At 48.3% G+C, this 19,244-nt stretch overlaps 1 protein-coding gene across 1 annotated transcript in view; it reads right to left on the bottom strand.

Moving 5' to 3' along the window:
* LOC139266712 (dynein axonemal heavy chain 8-like) overlaps nucleotides 1–19,244 on the bottom strand; it is a 2,132,242-nt gene that overhangs the window by 1,439,473 nt on the left and 673,525 nt on the right. The window contains exon 15 of the mRNA XM_070884298.1: nucleotides 5,324–5,423. Within this exon, the coding sequence (XP_070740399.1) occupies nucleotides 5,324–5,423 (100 nt within the window). The remainder of the gene's footprint in view (nucleotides 1–5,323; nucleotides 5,424–19,244) is intronic.

The following is a 19,244-nucleotide window of genomic DNA, read 5'->3' on the forward strand; positions in this document are numbered from 1 at the left end:
CTAATGGCAAGGTATCGATTTTATACATGTCAAAGGTCTGAAGGCCAGGAAGTGGCAAGCTACGTTGCCGAACTAAGGCGCCTTGCAGGACATTGCGAATTCGGTGGATTCCTGGAGCAAATGCTAAGAGACTTTTCTGTGCTTGGCATTGGCCATGAGGTTATCCTTCGCAAACACCGAACCTGAGCAAAGCCATAACGATAGCTTTATGTCCACCAGCGATAACACCAAACAAATTTTGCAGCATAAAGATGCATCGGCAAGTACTGTACACAAAGTAAAGTCGTTTTCAGGCAGGAATGCATATGGCAGAACGTAAAGGCCTGCAACTGCACGACCTCAGATGACTCAGAGTCCGCCATCAAGTGTGAATGCAAGGCAATTAACACCTTGTTGACGTTGCGGAGGTGATCATCGAGCCCATCAATGCCACTTCAAACACTATGCGTGCAAAGGCTGTGGAACAATGGGACATCTAGAGCGAATTTGCAGACGAGCTGCAAAGGAAGACCGATCCATGGCAGATCAAACTGAAGTAGAGACTCGAACCGAGGAGGCAGAAGTGTACGGGGTATACATCTTCACCACGAAATTGTCCACCGATCATGTTAATATTTGAACTGAATGGAATTCCAGTAACCATGGAATTGGACATGGGTGCGAGTCAGTCTATCATGAGCAAAAAGGCATAAAGGCCCAAGCTGAGCCCTATTCATACCAAGCTAGGAACTTACACTAAAGAGCTGATCCCTGTAAATGGCAGTGCAGCAGTAAAAGTTTCCTATGATGGAGCGGTGCACGAACTAACACTATGGATTGTACCAGGAGATAGATGGCCCCACACGGTTCGGCAGAAGCTGGCTGGGTAAAATCCGCTGGGATTGGGACGACATCCGAGCGCTTTCGTCCATCGACAATGCTTCATGTGCCTAGGTTTTGAGCAAGTTCCCGTCGTTGTTTGAGCCAGACATCAGAAATTTCTCTGGGGCAAAGGTGCAGATTCACTTGGTTCCCAATACACGACCCATCCACCACAAGGCACGTGCGGTGCCATAATGATGCTGGAGAAAGTGGAGATCGAGCTGGACAGGCTGCAATGAGAGGGCATCATCACGCTGGTTGAGTTCACCGAGTGGGCCAGTCCGATTGTTCCGGTTCTCAAGGGCGATGGCACGGTCAGAATTTGTGGAGACTTTAAAGTAACAATTAACCGTTTTTCGCTGCAGGACCAGTGCCCACTACCCAAGGCAGACAACCTATTTGCGATGCCGGCCAAGTTGGACCTGACCTCGGTCTACATGACGCAGGAGCTGGCGGAATCTTCGAAAGGCCTCACCTGCATCAACACGCACAAAGGTCTGTTCATCTACAATAGATGCCCGTTTGGGATTCGATTGGCCGCGACTATTTTTCAAAGGAACATGGAGAGTCTGCTAAAGTCGGTTCCGCGCACCGTGGTTTTCCAGGACGACATATTGATCACAGGTTGGGACACCATCGAACACTTGCTGAACTTGGAAAAGGTTCTAAGTCGGCTAGATCGTGTGGGACTCAGGTTGAAACGCTCGAAGTGTGTTTTCCTGGCGCCAGAGGTCGAGTTCTTAGGGAGAAGAATCGTGGCAGATGGCATCAGACACAGGGAGGCTATCAAGAACGCGCCAAGACCAGAACGTGATGGAGCTACGGTTGTTCCTGGGACTCCTCAATTATTTTGGTAATTTCCTACCCGAGTTAAGCACCTTGTTAGAACCTCTACATGCGTTGCTATGCAAGGGAGATGACTGGGTATGGGGGAAATCACAAGAGACTGCTTTTGAGAAAGCCCGAAAGCTGTTATGTTCCAACAAACTGCTTGTCCTGTATGACTCATGCCTGGCCCTCAAATCTACCACTGCGCTCATGGTTTACAGGGCTGTAGTAATACCTGCCCTCCTGTATGGATCTGAGGCATGGATGATGTATAGAAGGCACCTCAAGGCACCTCAAGATGTATCACCAACGATGTCTCCGCAAGATCCCGCAAATTCCCTGGGAAGACAGGCGCACCAACATCAGTGTCCTCGTCCAGGCTAACATCTCCAGTATTGAAGCACTGACCACACTTGATCAGCTTCGCTGGGCAAGCCACATAGTTTGCATGCCAGATACGAGACTCCTTATGCGGAGCTCCTTCATGGTAAGCAAGCCAAAGGTGGGCAGCGGAAGCGTTACAAGGACACCCTCAAAGCCTCCCTGATAAAGTGCGGCATCACCACTGACACCTGGGAAACCCTGGCTGAAGACCACCCGAGGTGGAGATAGTGCATCTGGGAGGGCGTTGAGTTCTTCGAGTCTCAACGCAAAGAGCGTGAAGAGGTCAAGCGCAGACAGTAGAAGGAGCGCACGGCAAACCAGCCCCATCCACCCCTTCCCTCGACGAATGTCTGTCCCACCTGTGACAAGGTCTGTGGCTCTTGTATTGGACTGTTCAGCCACCAGAGATCTCACTTTGGAAGTGGAAGCAAGTCTCCCTTGATTCCGAGGGACTGCCTATGATGATGATGTAAACGTTTAGTGCTAGCTTGCGATGCATCTTCGTATGGGGTCGGGTGAGTGTTACAACAAACAAACGAATCGGGAACATTGCATCCGGTCGCTTATGCATCCAGGAGTTTGTCCAAGGCCAAAAGAGCCTGCAGCATGATTGAAAAAGAAGCTCTGGCATGCGTTTACGGGGTGAAAAAAATGCACTAGGATCTGTTTGGGCTTTAGTTCGAGTGAGAAACTGGCCATATGCCGCTCATTTCGCTATTCTCAGAAAGCAAAGGAATTAACACCAATGCTTCTATATAACTGCATATAACTATGTAATTCGCCACAGGCCAGGCACAAAGAACTGCGCTAATGCTCTCAGTCGGCTATCATTGCCCACCACCGGGGTGGAAAAGGCATAGCCTGCAGACTTGCTCTTAGTGATGGATGCATCTGAAAATGAAAAGTCACCCGTTACGGCCTGCCAGATCAGGACCTGGACAAGCCAAGATCCTTTACTGTCCCTTGTAAAAAACTGTGTCCTCTATGGGAGCTGGTCCAGCGTCCCAGCGGAGATGCATGAAGAGATCCAGCCGTTCCAGCGGCGCAAAGACGAAATGTCCATTCAGGCAGGCTGTCTTTTGTGGGGTAATCGCGTGGTTTTGCCTAAGAAAGGCAGGGAAACGTTCATACGTGACCTACACAGTACCCACCTAGGCATAGTAATGATGAAAGCTATAGCCAGATCCCATGTGTGGTGGCCTGGCATTAACTCAGATTTGGAGTCTTGCATGCGCCAATGCAACACTTGCTCTCAACTGAGCAATGCACCAAGGGAGGCACCGCTAAGTTTGTGGTCATGGCCCTCCAAACCGTGGGCTAGGGTCCACGTTGACTTCGTTGGCCCGTTTCTAGGCAAAATGTTTTAGGTTGTTGTGGATGCTTATTCAAAATGGATTGAGTGTGTAATGTCTGTAAGCACGTCCACTGCCACCATCGAAAGCCTACAAGCCATGTTTGCCACGCACAGCCTGTCCGATATCCTTGTCAGCGACAATGGGGCGTGCTTCACCAGCGCTGAATTGAAGGAATTCATGACCCGCAATGGGATCAAACACATCACATCTTCCCCGTTCAAGCCCGCATCTAGCGGCCAGGCAGAACGGGCAATCCAAACCATCAAGCAAAGCTTGAAACGCGTGTCGGAAGGCTCCCTGCAGATGCTCCTGTCCCGAGACCTGCTCAGCTACCGGTCAAGACCCCACTTGCTCACCGGGGATCCCCCTGCCGAACTGCTCAAGAAAAGGGCACTCAAAACAAGGCTCTCTCTAGTCCACCCTGATCTTCATGATCATGTCGAGGGCTGGCGGCATCAACAAAGCATGTACCATGATCGTGCAAATTTGTCACGCGATATTGAAGTCAATGATTCTGTATTTGTACTCAACTATGGACATGGTCCCAAATGGCTTGCTGGCACTGTTATAGCCAAAGAAGAGAGTAGTGTGTTTGAGGTCAAACTTGCAAATGGACTAACTTGCAGAAAGCATTTGGACTAAACCAAACTGCGATCCACAGACAGCCACGAGCAACCTGAAGAGGACACCACCAACTTCGACCCTCCGATACACACACAAGTGGCAACCGACATCACGGTGAACCACGAGGCTGAACTCATCAGCCCCAGCAGCACAGCAAGGCCAGCTGCGCAGCACCCCAGCGAAGGCCCAACCAACTCACCTGCACCTGTGTTTGTACCGAGACAATCGACTAGGGAGCGGAAAGCCCCAGATCGTCTCACCCTGTAAATAAGTGTACTATTGACTTTGGGGGGAGTGATGTTATGTATGCAACATCTTGTAATCAGCATTCTACCGCCACCAGAGAGTGCATCTGTTGGAGTCCCAAGGGATCCCAGCATCCCTTGGGAGCACTGCATATAAGCAGACCTCCCATGCTGTGCCAGCACTCTGGAGTCAGAATGAAGAGACTAAGGTCGCATTTACTCAAGTCTATAGCACTCAGTCACATTGCTTTATTTGAGACATAACAGTGGGGGCATAAGGCGATGAAGCTGAGGCCTTTGCTGAGGAATAATCAATTGGGGTCAGAGAGGGGAAGGTCAGAGAGAATAGTGAAAACATGGCAAAGGGTGATATTAAAAGGAGGATTGGGGTCAGAGGAAAGTGAAGGGTAAGAATGATCTGGAGGGGCGTTGGTATCCAAGAGTTGTTGAAGCTTGCAATCCTTGACACCTGAAACGAAGAAAAAAAGTTTTTGTTAAACGCAGGATGAGGTGTAGGACAAAATGGAACTGCGAACCTGGACTTCTTCAAGATAGAGTGAGTTGGTACTGCTGAACAGAGAGGTCAAGAGCGTGCAGATGTTGAGCATAGATCTTAGGATCTCAGAAATGAAATCATCATTTCATGATTTTTCCATTTTTGCAATGTTCTCTTTCTGGTAAATCCATCAATATTTGATGACCACGAAATTAAAAACATATTCCTCAGAACCACCTGATACACAAAATGAAGTATACACATTTCTGAATTCTAGTAGTATTTCTCAATGGGAACAATGCCAAATGGAACTGTAAAAATGGAGAAGACTATTTCCTCAACTCCAGCAGTATTTCTCCTCACTTTAATTCACACTTATTTGTTTTCTTTTTGCCAAACTTACTTTAGTCAGGTTCTACTGAAGCAGTAGATTAAAATTTTCCAGTTGTATATGTGCAAGTTCATAAATGCAGAAATATAAATGCAATAATGTCCACCTGGAGGGCCTAATTTAAAGTAGTCATTCTTACCTTTTTTATGAACATTAACTCTCCTGCATAGTGCTGAAGAATACGTTCAATTGTAATTTCAATTTCTGACTCAAGGGACGGTATATTCAATTTCTGAAATCTAAGGCAACAAGTTTAGCACATAAAAGCTGCAATCTAATATAAAAAATTATTGAGTCTTAAGCACTGTACCTACACAATATATTAAAAATAATACTAAATTATTCATTTTTATTTTTTATTAAGAAAACAGTCGAAGAAATGCATTTCAATTCTTTTCAAATAATGCCAGCCTATCTTTAAAATTATGAAAGGTTTTAATAGACTAGATACAGAGAGAGTGTTTCTACTGTGGGGAAGAGCAAAACTAGAGGTCATCAATATAAGATAGTCACCAAGAAAAGGAATTCAGAAGAAACTTCTTTATCCAGAGAGTGGTGAGCATATGGAACTTGCTACCACAGGGAGTAGTTGAGGTGAATAGTATAGATGTATTTAAGGGGAAGCTAGGTCAGCATATGAGAGAGAAGGGAATAGAGGGATATGCTGATAGAGTTAGATGAGGAAGGATGGGAGGAGGCTCGAGTGGAGCATAAATACAGGATTCGACTGTTTTTGTGCTATATATTCTATGTAATTCATTGCCATTGGCTCATTCCAAACTGCTGCAGGGAACATTTTACACATATCCAAGCCTGGTGTGCAGAGCTGCGTTAAGTAGGTACCCAATGCCCTCCTTGCCAAAGCAAACCAGGGAACAGAAGCATCGTGTTTATTTTACTGGACTAGTAATCCAGAGTGTTGGACTAATGATCCGGAGACATGAGTTCAAATCCCACCATGGCAGCTTGGAAACTTAATATTCAGTTAATTAAATAAATCTGGAATATAAAAGCTAGTATCAGTAATAGTGACCATGAAACATGGAGCGGTAGTGTAGTGGTTATGTTACTGGACTAGTAATCCAGACACCTAGACTCATCATCATTATAGGTGGTCCTCGGAGTTGAGGATGACTTGCTTCCAGACTACAAATTAGTTCTCAGGTGACTGAAGAGTCCAATGCGGAACCTACAGTCTCTGTCACAGATGGGGCAAACAGGTGGGTGGGGTGCCTGGGTTGCCACAGCGCTCCTTCCGCTGTCGACGCTTGTCTTCAGCTTGCTCTCGGCAAAGAGACTCGAGGTGTTTAGCACCTTCCCGGATGCTTTTCCTCCACTTTGGGCGGTCTGGGGCCAGGAATTCCCCAGGTGTCAGTGGAATGTTACACTTTTTCAAGTAGGCCTTGAGGGTGTCCTTGAAGTGTTTCCTCTGCCCACCTGGGGCTCGCTTGCCATGTCGGAGCTCCGAGTAAAGCGCTTGTTTTGGAAGTCTCGTGTCAGGCATGCAGGCGATGTGACTTGTCCAGTGGAGCTGATCGAGCGTGGTCAGTGCTTCGATGGTGGGGATATTGGCCTGAGCGAGGACACTGATGTTGGTGCACCTATCCTGCCAATGGATTTGCAGGATCTTGCGTAGGCAACGTTGGTGGTATTTCTCCAGTGTTACATAGTCCATGTCTCTGAGTCATATAGGAGGGCAGGTATCACCACTGCTCTGTAGACCATGAGCTTGGTACCAGGTTTGAGGTCCTGGTCTTCAAACACTCTCTTCCTCAGGAGACCAAAGTCTGCACCGGTACACTGAAGGAGGTGTTGGACCTCGTCATCGATGTCTGCCCTTGTTGACAGGAGGCTCCCGAGGTATGGAAAATGGTCCACGTTGTCCTCCTCGTGGAATGCGATAGCCGGGGGGCAGTGCTGTGTGGCGGGGGCAGGTTGGGAGAGGACCTTTGTTTTACAGAAGTTTAGTGTAAGGCCCATGCTCTTGTACGCCTCAGTGAAGGTGTTGACGATGGCATGGAGTTCAGCCTCCGAGTGTGCGCAATTGCAGGCGTTGTCTGCATGACGTAGATCGATGAAAGAGGATGGGACAACCTTGGATCTGGCCTGGAGGCGGCAAAGGTTGAACAGATTCCCGTTTGTCCTGAAATTTAGCTCTACTCCAGCGGGGAGCTTGCTGAGGGTGAGATGGAGCATTGGCAGCAAGGAAGATCGGGAAGAGCGTTGGGACGATGACACAGCCTTGCTTGACACCGGTCCGAATGCGGAATGGGTCTGTGGTGGATCCGTTGGTCAGGATCATGGCTTGCATGTCATCGTGGAGCACGCGGAGAATGGTGACAAACTTTTGAGGGCAGCCGAATCTGAGGAGGACGTGCCATAATCCCTCAAGGTTGACAGTGTCAAGTTTTTTGTAAGGTCGAAGAAGGCTATGTACATGGGTTGGTGCTGTTTCCTGCATTTCTCTTGTACCTGCTGCGCGGTGAAGATCATGTCCATTGTGCCCCTTCGTGGGCGGAATTCGCATTGCGGCTCTGGGAAGAGTTCTTCAGCCACAGGAAGAAGGCGATTCAGAATTCCAGCATTTCTGAGATCTCCTGGCTTGATCTCCTCCTTCCAAATAAGAGAGATGAGGTCATGGATCCACGCCAGTAGTGCTTCTCCGCCATGTTTTAAGGCTTCGGCGGGGATTCCATCTGCCTCTGATGACTTGCTGTTCTTCAGTTGTCGGATGGCCTTTTCAACCTCGTGCCGGGCTGGGGTTGTGCTGAGATGGTGGTGGATGGCATGCTTTGGATGGAGTCGAGGACACTCAAATCAATGACAGAGTCTTGGTTGAGGAGATCCGCAAAGTGCTCCCTCCAGCGGGCACTGACTGCCTCTTTGTCCTTGATCAGCACCTCTCCGTTCTTGGCCAGTAGTGGGGTAGGGCCTTGGGTACTTGGGCCATAGGTCGTCTTGATTGCGCTGAAGAATCCTCGCACATCATGGTTGTTGGTTCGCTGCTGGATTTCTTGAGCTTTCTCCACCCACCATCTGTTCTTTAGGTTGCGGGTTTTCAGTTGGACCTCAGCCTTCAGACGTCTGTAGAGCTGCTTTCTTGCCATCGAGTTGTGTTGCTGCTTCCAGTCCACGAATGCCTTGTGCTTGCGGCATATTAGCTCCTGGATCTCGTCGAAAAAATCTTGGTGTTTCCTGTTCGAGTGACCGAGCGTCTCTTTTCAGGTGCTGATTATGGAAGCCTTGAGGGTTGACCAGGCACTCTGGACATTCTGCATCTCTGGGTCACTGGGAGTCGTCAGGTTGGTCACGAGGTGCTGGCTGAATAGAGCTTTCTTGGCAGGATCTTTTGAGTGCACCAGCATTGATTTTGCTGTGGCATTGTTTCTGTTAGCATCGCTGTTTTGGGGCAATGTTGATGGTGATGACAGAACGAATTAGGCCGTGATCCGTCCAGCAGTCGTCAGCTCCTGTCATGACGTGGATGATGCGCTGCTCCCTCCGGTGGCTGGCTCCTGCCGACTCCGCATTGGGTCCTGGGGCTCTCCTCCTTTATGCCTCCTGTTCTGCTGCCGTTTCCCTTCAGGTCAGCTCGTACCGACGCCGTGCTGGGTCGTGGGACTCTTCTCCTTTATGCCTCCTGCTCCACTCCTGTTCCGCTGCTGTTTCCCCTCAGGTCGGCTCCTGCCGACGTCTCACTGGGCCTGGGGCTCTCCTCCTTTATAGAATCATAGAAGCTTATAGAATCATAGCACGGAAGGAGGCCATTTCCGCCCATCGTGTCTGCGCTGGCCAACAAGAAGCTATTCAGCCTAACCCCATTTTCCATCTCTAGGTCCATAAACCTGCAGGTCACGGCGCCTCAAGTGCACATCCAAGTACTTTTTAAATGTGGTGAGGGTTTCTGCCTCTACCACTCTTTCAGGCAGTGCGTTCCAGACCCCCACAACCCACTGTGTGAAGACATTTCCCCCTCCAAATTTTTGACCAATTACTTTAAATTTATGCCCCCTGGTGTTGACCCCGCTGCTAAGGGAAATAGGCCCTTTCTATTCCCTCTATCCAGGCTCCTCATAATTTTATATAGTTCAATGAGGTCTCCCCTCAGCCTCCTCTGTTCCAAGGAAAACAAATCCAGCCTAACCAATCTGTCCTCATAGCTAAGATTCTCCACTCCCGGCAACATCCTCATAAATCTCCTCTGGTCCCTCTCCAGTGTAATCATGTCCTTCCTGTAATATGGTGACCAGAACTGCACGCAGTACTCCAGCTGTAGCCTAACCAGTATTTTATACAGTTCAAGCATAACCCACCTGCTCTTATATTCTATGCCTCGGCTAATAAAGGCAAGCATTCCATATGCCTTCTTAACCTCCTTATCCACCTGGCCTGCTACCTTCAGTGATTTGTGGACATGCACTCCCAGGTCCCTTTGTTCCTCTACACTTCTCAATGTCCCACCATTTAATGTGTATTTCATTTCCTTATTAGCTCTACCCAAATGCATTACCTCACACTTCTCTGGATTAAATTCCATTTGCCACTGTTCTGCCCATCTGACCAGCTGATTGCTATCTTCCTGCAATCCGCAGCTTTCTTCATTATCAACCACACAGCCTATTTTTGTATCATCTGCAAACTTCTTAATCATACCCCCTTTATTCAAGTCTAGATCATTGATATAGAAAAATAGAAAATAAGTGCAGGAGTAGGCCATTCGGTCCTTCGAGACTGCACCACCATTCAATAAGATCATGGCTGATCATTCACCTAAGTACCCCTTTCCTGCTTTCTCTCTATACCCCTTGATCCCTTTAGCCGTAAGGGCCATATCCAACTCCTTCTTGAATATATCATGAACTGGCATCAACATCTCTCTGCGGTTGAGAATTCCACAGGTTAACGACTCTCTGAGTGAAGAAGTTTCTCCTCATCTCGGTCCTAAATGGCTTATCCCTTAACCTTAGACTGTGATCCCTGGTTCTGGACTCCCCCAACATCGGGAACATTCTTCCTGCATTTAACCTGTCCAGTTCCGTCAGAATTTTATATGCTTCTATGAGATCCCCTTTCATTCTTCTAAACTCCAGTGAATACAGGCCCAGTCGATCCAGTCTCTCCTCATATGTCAGTCCTGCCATCCCGAGAATCAGTCTGGAGAACCTTCGATGCACTCCCTCAATAGCAAGAACATCCTACCACAAAAAGCAAGGGACCTAGTACTGAGCCCTGCGGAACCCCATTGAAAACATCCTTCTAGTCACAAAAACACCCAACAACCATTGCTTCCTGCCTCTGAGCCAATTTTGGATGCAACTTGCCACTTTGCCCTGGATCCCATGGGTTTTTACTTTCGTGACCAGTCTGCCATGTGGGATCTTATCAAAAGCTTTGCTAAAATCCATATACACTACATCATGCGCACTGCCCTCATCGACCCTCCTGGTTACCACCTCGAAAAATTCAATCAAGTTAGTCAGACACGACCTTCCCTTAACAAATCTGTGCTGACTGTCCCTAATTAATCTGTGTCTTTCTAAATGTAGATTTATCCTCTCCTTCAGGATTTTTTCCAATAATTTTCCCACAACTGAGGTTAGGCTGACTGGCCTGTAATTACTCAGTCTATCCCTTTCTCCTTTCTTAAACAAGAATGCCTCCTGCTCCGCTCCTGTTCCGCTGCAGTTTCCCCTCAGGTCGGCTCCAGAGGTCTCGACTAATGATCTGGGGACATGAGTTCAAATCCCACCATGGCAACTAGGGAAATTAAATACAATGAATTTTTTAAAAAGCTGGCATTAGTAATGGTGATGATGAATCTACCGGATTGTCGTTAAAAACCCATCTGGTTCACTAATGTCCTTTAGGGAAGGAAATCTGCCATCCTTACCTGGTCTGACATATATGTGACTCAGGACCCACAGCAATGAAAAACAACTATTCCATCACACTCCTGACTTGTGCCTTGTAGATGGTGGAAAGACTTTGGGAAATCAGGAGGTGAGAAACTCACTGCAGAATTACCAGCCTCTGACCTGCTCTACCATAGTATTTATGTGGCTGGTCCAGTTAAGTTTCGGATCAATGGTGACCCTCAGGATATTGATGGTGGGGGATTTGACGATGGTAATGCCGTTGAGTGTCACGAGGTGGTGGTTACACTCTGGTTTTTGGAGATACTCATTGCCTGGTAATGGCGCAAATATTACTTACAACTTATCAACCCAAGAATGAATGTTGTCCAGGTCTTGCTGCATGCGGACATGGACTGCTTCATTATCTGAGGAGTTGCGAGTGGCACTGAACACTGTGCAGTCATCAGCGAACATCCCTACTTCTGACCTTATGATGGAGGGTTGGGCCATTGAAGATGGTTGGGCCAAGTACACTGCCCTGAGGAACTACTGCAGCGATGTCCTGAGGCTGTGATTGACCTCCAACCACCACAACCATCTTCCTTTGTGCTAGGTATGACTCCAGCTGTTGGAGGGTTTTCGTCCTGATTCCCATTGACATCAGTTTTACTAGGGCTCTTTGATGCCACACTCGGTCAAATGCTGCCTTGGTGCCAAGGGCTGTCCCTCTCACCTCACCTCTGGAATTCAGCTTTTCTCCATGTATGGACCAAGGTTGTAATGAGGTCTGGAGCTGAGTGGTCCTGGCGAAACCCAAACTGGGCATCGGTGAGCAGGTTATTGATGAGTAAGTGCAGCTTGGTAGTACTGTCGACGACACCATCAATCACTTTGCTGATGATTGAGAGTGGTGGGAGCAGGAATGCTGTCATCCTGAGAAAGGGCAACAGGTTCCTGCTCCACTGATCCATTGCCACTCCCCTGGGGCAGCACCTCAGCATCCCAAGCAACTTGCTGCAATACCGTGAAAGCACTGGTAGACGGTGATAGACGATGGCAGCAGTCAGAGCTTGCAGTCTATTCTTGGTGGCATCAAGCTGAAACTGCAGGAGAGCAGTCTGAGATTGGATGCACCAAGAATAGACTGCATTACAGCATTAAGACGTTGCGTCACTTCCATCTGTGCTGTGATGGAAGCTGTCAGATCGCCTATCACATGCGGCATCAGGTCTGGGTCACTACGGTCTCTCTGAGATTCTACCATCCTTTGCAGTCAAGAAATTATGGGCTCCGTGGTGTGTGCAATATTGGATGCGGACTCCTCCACGCTCCTTATCATTGGCGAGATGCTCTCGGGCACCCATGCCATTGCACCTATCATCTACATGTGCATGCCCATCACCCTTCTTCTAAATGCCTCCCTATCGAGGTCCTCAGCTAAGTCCTGTGCAGCAGAACTCGCGTGCGAACATGCTCTCCGGGGAGCTGGCCTCAAGTTACCCTTTTTCCCGGGGACGAGTGGGCTGGCCTTACTACAGCCCACTTGTCCCCGATGCCTCACGCTTTGCAGATCTCACAAGCCTCTAAAGAATGCATAGTGCCAGTATCTGAGCTGGTCTCTGCAGGTGGGAGATGCAGTTACTTGGTGTGTTCTCCCAACTCCTCTTCTTCTGCCTGCCCTCAGGGACAGGCTTCCCAGGTGCTTGCTGATTATCTGAAAGCATAAAGGCACAAGAGTCGGGTTAAGGTGAGGAGAGGGAGGCAGGAAGGGAGAAATGGATGCATACAGCATGATTAGCTAGAAAGTTTGAAACACTTGTAGGGTGAGGGGGAAGTGGGATGTGAGAAAAAGGAGTAAGGATGAACGTACTGTTGCTGTCCTCAAGGGGGTCAATGTCGCCAGTGGCCACGGCGCCCAGCACCTGGTGCCCAATGACTTGCAGCACTCGATTTCCCAGTGCACACATTGGTTGGGTGTCAGCTTGTCCCCCGCTTATGCGTTCCTGCTCTCTCCTGTTGTGAGGCACCTTGGCCTGCAAGAGAAAGGAAGGTAAGTGAGTGTGGAGCTTTGGCCCAGAAATCCCTGCCTCACCGGGTCTATACAAAATGTGTAAAGACCCGGGAAGGCATCACAAAAGCCGGTTTTCTGCACACAATGCGCATGCGCTGAAAACCGGCTTTTCCGATCTGTCAAGCTCCTCTGCATCTCGGGAGTGAGGACATTCGCATGGGCAAGATTGCGGTATTTACCCATATCTTGCCCAGCGATATCCTGAAAACTCTTGCGCCTACTTTTACAGGCATAAGAGTTTCAAAACACACAAAAACATAATAAAATAACATTTTAAAAACACATTTTATTGTTAAAAAACCCTGCCCACGGTGGTATGTTAATTTTAAACAATAATTAAAAAAACTTTTTAAAAAAGCAGAATTTTTATTTCCAAAGACATTTATTAACTTTAATTTCAATTAATTTTAATTATGTGAGGTGTGTTTTTATTTTTTATTATGATGTTTAGTGTGTTTGTTTTTCTTTCCTCATTAATAGCAATGAGAACTCATAGATCATCACCCTCATAGGCAGTCCCTCAGAATCGAGGAAGATTTGATTCCACTCAAAAAGTGAGTTCTCAGGTGAGTATGCAGTCCAATACGGGAATTACAGTCTCTGTCACAGGTGGGACAGACAGTCGTTGGAGGAAAGGGTGGGTGGGGAGTCTGATTTGTCGCATGCTCCTTCCGCTGCCTGCGCTTGTTTTCTGCATGCCCTCGGCAATGAGGTGCTCAGCTCCCTCCCGGATGCTCTTCCTCCACATAGGGCACTCTTTGGCCAGGGATTCCCAGGTGTTGGTGGGGATGTTGCACTTTATCAAGGAGACTTTGAGGGTGTCCTTGAAATGTTTCCTCTGCCCACCTGGGGCTCGCTTGCCATGTAGGTGCTTGCTTAGGAAATCTTGTGTCGGGCATGCGAATAATGTAGCTCGCCCAACGGAGCTGGTCGAGTGTAGTCAGTGCTTCGATGCTGGGGATGTTGGCCTGATCGAGAACACTGACGTTGGTGCATCTGTCCTCCCAGGGGATTTGCAGGATCTTGCGGAGACTTTGTTGGTGGTATTTCTCCAGCGATTTGAGGTATCTACTGTATATGGTCCACGTCTCTGAGCCATCCAGGAGGGCGGGTATCACCATAGATACGGAGTTCTCATTGTTATTAATGAGAAAGCTGTGGAATACTGTACCTGATTGATTGTGCAGTCATATATGACTGCACCTTCTGCGTCTGAACCTGGAGGACGGGAGCACTGCGCAGAATGCATCTTCTGCATCCGAACCTGGAAGATGGGAGCGCGCTTCGCAGCGCGGGAAGAGAAGGCCTCCCCACCGCAATCGCAGGCACCTCCAGGACCATCAGGTACTTTCGTAAAAATTCTCCGGTTGGAGGTATTCATCCAAAAGAAGCCTCCGACCGGAATTTCAGGGCCAATGTGTTTGGGTGATCTGCCTGCCATAGTTGAATAGCTGTCATTGTGTGCAAGATGTGAGATGCGGGTGTGTAGGTGTAGATTGTTGGTGGCTGAATGCTGGGGTGAGGTGCTTTGGGCAGTGTGTGAAGACTGTGATTCAGATGGTGGTATGTAGCATTTGTTAAAGCATTCACTCACCCTGACCATCCGAGTGAAGTCGTTAAATCTCTTCTTGTACGGTTTGTGGGTCCTGGAGACCACATTGCTGCCTGAGACGTGCTGTGCTGCCTCACTCCACATGGTGCGGAAGATTTGCGAGGGCGTCTTGCCACTTGCCGGGTAGAGCCACCGCCCTCCTTGTCTCCAGCGAACAACAACGCCTCCAATGCTTCGTTGATGAATCTGCGGGCTCCCTCCCTGGTGCGTGGATCTGCCATGAGCACACCTGGTTCAGTCCTCCGGATCCTCTCCTTGTTCTGCATCTGCTTGCTGAGGCAGCTGCACAGCCAGTAATGCTGAGAATGAGATTCTGCAGCATCAATGAAACCCCCCTTTAAGTATTGACAAATACCAGTGGCAATCATGACTTGTGAATAGACTTCACCTGATATTGGCCCACCCTTTGCATGTAACGCCAATGAGCTTGGGTTTTAAGGGGGTGGAATTGCCCTCCGCACGGCGCAGAAGTCCCACCACTGCTGCTAACTTAGGCTTACCGCCCCTCAAAAGAAGTGGTGTGCAATCTCGCGAGCTCTACTTCCATTAGGGGCGGATCCCGGGGCACTACTGGGGCGAGGAAAGCAGCGCTACCCGCTTCAATGCCCCTCCCCTTCCAAGGCACTCGGCATGGCTTCACGATACGGCCCGGCTAGGAAGCCATCAGTGGAGCGGACTCGATTCGGCAAATCACTTAAGGTGGCGGTGTGGAGCGCTGGTGCCCTCCCCTTGAAGTCCCACCCCATGAGCGGATGTCGGTCAGCTTCGTAACCCGTGAAGCTTGCATTGACATCTGTTCCCGCCAGCTTCGTGGGCTGCGGGACAATTTCCTCCATGGAACGGTAAGGGGTCGGCGCGGAGCAGTGAGAGGTCAGCGCATACAGTGATGATATCATCGGCGGTTGTACGCCAGCCCGGAGCACTATCGGTGGGGCGCGCCACTGCCATTGCAGTGCCTCCACAACCCCCGAGCAATTTCCCCCCCTCCAGGCGAAAAGTCTTTTCTGTCCCATTAGCACTAACAGGCTTCTAAAAAAGAGAGAATTTCACACTCGAACACTTGATTTTGGATTACAATCAATTTATTGAGCAGTGAGCATGAATTTTGCGCGCAGTCTCAAGCATTTGCACCTGGTGTTAATTTTCCAACTTTTAGACTAACACTGCCCATATCTTGGCTATGACGAATTACTAGCCCTGTGGCCTGTGCAAGTAGCCACAGCATTTGTGTGGCCGGTCTGGTTCAGTTTCTGGTCAGTGTGACCCCCAGGTTGTTAATGTTGGGGAACTGGATGATGATAATGCCACTGATTTTCAAGAGGGGATTGTTAGGTTCTCTCTTGTTAGAGATGGTCATTGCCAGGCCCTTGTGTTGCACGAATGGTACTTAGCATTTATTAACCTAAGCCTGAATGTTATCCAGGTTTAGCAACATGCCAACAGGGACTGCTAGAATATCTGAGATATTACAAAAGGAGCTGAAACCTGTGTAATCATCACTTCTGACATTATGATGGAGGGTATGGCATAGAATCATAGAAATTTACAGGTCAGAAGGAGGCCACTTCAGCCCATCATGTCCGCGCCGGCCCACTTCTTGGTCCGTAGCCCTGTAGATTACAACACTTTAAGTGCACATTCAAATATTTTTTTTAATGTGATGAGGCTTTCTGCCTCCACCATCTGTTGCGTTCATACTCTATTTGTTTGTCACAGCTCACTAGACACGCATTAGGACCCTGCAGGAACTATTCACACACTGCTGTAAACAAGCTGATTCAAGCTGGTTTTGGGACACCATTTTTGGAGTTGCTATAAAGGACACAGTTAAGTTACCATACTCCTGTTTCAGTTAGTCTGGTTATTTACGTATACAACATCATTTGGCGACGAGGATGAATCAAATTAACCTTCCTACCACCTCCCACCCCCGCCTTTCCTCTCCACACCCGGGGACTCTCCAATTCCGTGGCCGAGATGGATAAAAAGTTTTTCTATGTACATCACAACGAGTGGGTTAGATGCCGACAACATAACACCAGCTTGCCGCCATGCAATAGTTATCCACTGCCTCGGCACTGAAAGCCAAATCGAAGACACGGAGTCCTACGACAAAGCGGTAAGTGCCCTAGAGAAATATTTTGGGCCCAAAAAAAATATCATGATGCAGAGATACAAATTTCATCAAAGGGGATAAGGGAACAGTGAACCAATCAAATAGTATATCATTTCATTAACTGAACTGGCCGCTACATGTAACTTTGGAGCACTCACAGAGGAAATGATCAGGGATCAAATTATTGAGAAAACAATGATCCGCCGGCTTCGGGAATGCTTGCTAATGGAGGATAACAAATTGACATTGGACAAAGCAACTAATTTGGCCAGTCAAATCGAATCGGCGCTTTCCGATTCAAAAGCGATCAGATCCCCTTCTCCCCCTGTGCAGCAGACTTCAGCTACAGCCTGTTATGTATGTAAACGCTACCAATGTGCAAGACTTGCCACCAGGGGGCGCACCTGTGGGAGACCTAAGGGTCACCTGCACACCCTGGGCAAGCAGCTATAAAAGGCAGACTACCATGTTGCCTCCTCACTCTGGAGTCACAATAAAGAGACCGAGGTCACAACAGTTTGAGCTTAAGATGTACAGCCTTGTGGAATTATTCTAAACATAACACAACGCATGTGAAAGGCATTTATCCAAAGCAGAAATCACAGCAGAGACCCAGGGCTAGTAATAAGCCACCCGCTACGGATTGCGGGCCTGACTTCCACTGATTCAACTATGGGGACAAATCACATTCAGCAAAGAGTCCTAACTGCCCTGCACGTGGGAAGAAATGCTCTGCATGTGGTGAAATGGACCATTTTGCTCGTGTCTGTCACTCATCGCAGCATATTCGACATGTGGACAACCCCGATAGTGATGAAACCAAGAATGGTTTACACTGTTAGTGACATTTCGCACATTGGTTCAGACAAATTCAAGGACTGTGACGGCACACCCATCTGCCTCCTCATTGACCTTGGAGCCAAAGTCTCCATATTGAGTGAGGCTGTATACAAAATCCACTTCATGCACTGTCAACTGCAGCCCGCAACTTCCACTCGACATGCATACTCCGACTCCAAAATTGAGGTACTTGGGTTCATATCTGTCCCGATATACTACAAGGACATAACATTGGAGAACTTTTCCTTTCATGTCACGAAGGGACGAAGCCTCATGGGTGTTGACCTTTTTGACAAGCTTGGGTTCAAAGTTTGCGACCCAACCAGCACACCTGTGTACACAGTGGACTTTGACAAGCAGTATTCCTCAATCTTCACAGGATTTGGAGTGACAACAAAATTCTGACATCGTCCCTGCGTAGACCCTTCCGTCAAATTGGTTACTCAGTGACTTCGCCGTCTCCCATTCGCAGTTCACAACCAAGTATCCGCAGAATTAATGTGATTCGAATCTCAGAGAATCATTGAGAGCATCGACTCCTCACCCTGGATCTTAAACTTAGTCATTGCTTGCTGTAAGAATGGGGAGATCCGCCTCAACATCGATCTGAAAGGGGTGAACAAGGCCATCATCCCCAACAAGTACCCTCTTCCTACCTTCGACAAACTGTCTTCAGAATTCCATGGCTCTATAGTTTTTACGAAACTCAACATGCATCTTAGTTACCTGCAAATACCCCTAGCAGAGGACAGCAAACCGCTCACGACATTTATGACACATGATGGTCTGTATCAGTATCGATGCATGCCCTAAGGACTATCTTCTGCACCAAGTGCATTTCAAAGATTGTCACTTCTATGCAAGCAGGCATAAAGGGAGCCCTCAATCTGCTTGATGATATCGTCGTCCATGGACGGACGATGCAAGAACATGACCAGCGACTTCACGCAGTTATGGCGAGGCTTGGTATACATAACATGACACTTAATGCTGATAAGTGTACATTCGCTGCTGGAGAAATAAACTTTCTGGGCTTCAGTCACAGCACAAGGTGTCAAGCCAACACTTGATAACATTGACGCGGTCCAGCGAATGTAAGAGGCTACCAATGTCAAAGAGCTTTCATCAATCCTTCTATCTGAAGTTCGTCCCGCACTACGCGCACATTGATGAACCACTTCGTAAGTTGCTGCGCAAGGACATCCCTTGGGAATGGACAGATTCCCAGGCTCTGGCATTCACCATGCTTAGGGAGAAAGTCACATCGCCTCCTATCCTCTCGCACTTTGATCCAAATGCCACTACGTACGTCACCACGGATGCATCAGGCACCGCCATGGGTGCTGTGCTCTCGCAATGGATTGATGGCTTGCAACGCCCAGTAGTCTTTGCTTCACGCATGCTTTCGTCTGCAGAATGTAAATACTCTACAGGGGAACGCGAAGCACTCGCTTGCATCTATGCATGTGAACACTGGCACATCTATCTCTATGGCAGGAAATGTACTCTCCGTATGGATCACCAAGCGCTAACTACACTACTCCCTACAACTGGATCTGGGCACAG

The sequence above is a fragment of the Pristiophorus japonicus genome, chromosome 7 (assembly GCF_044704955.1).
Source record: "Pristiophorus japonicus isolate sPriJap1 chromosome 7, sPriJap1.hap1, whole genome shotgun sequence".
In the NCBI taxonomy this organism is placed as follows: Eukaryota; Metazoa; Chordata; class Chondrichthyes; family Pristiophoridae; genus Pristiophorus; species Pristiophorus japonicus.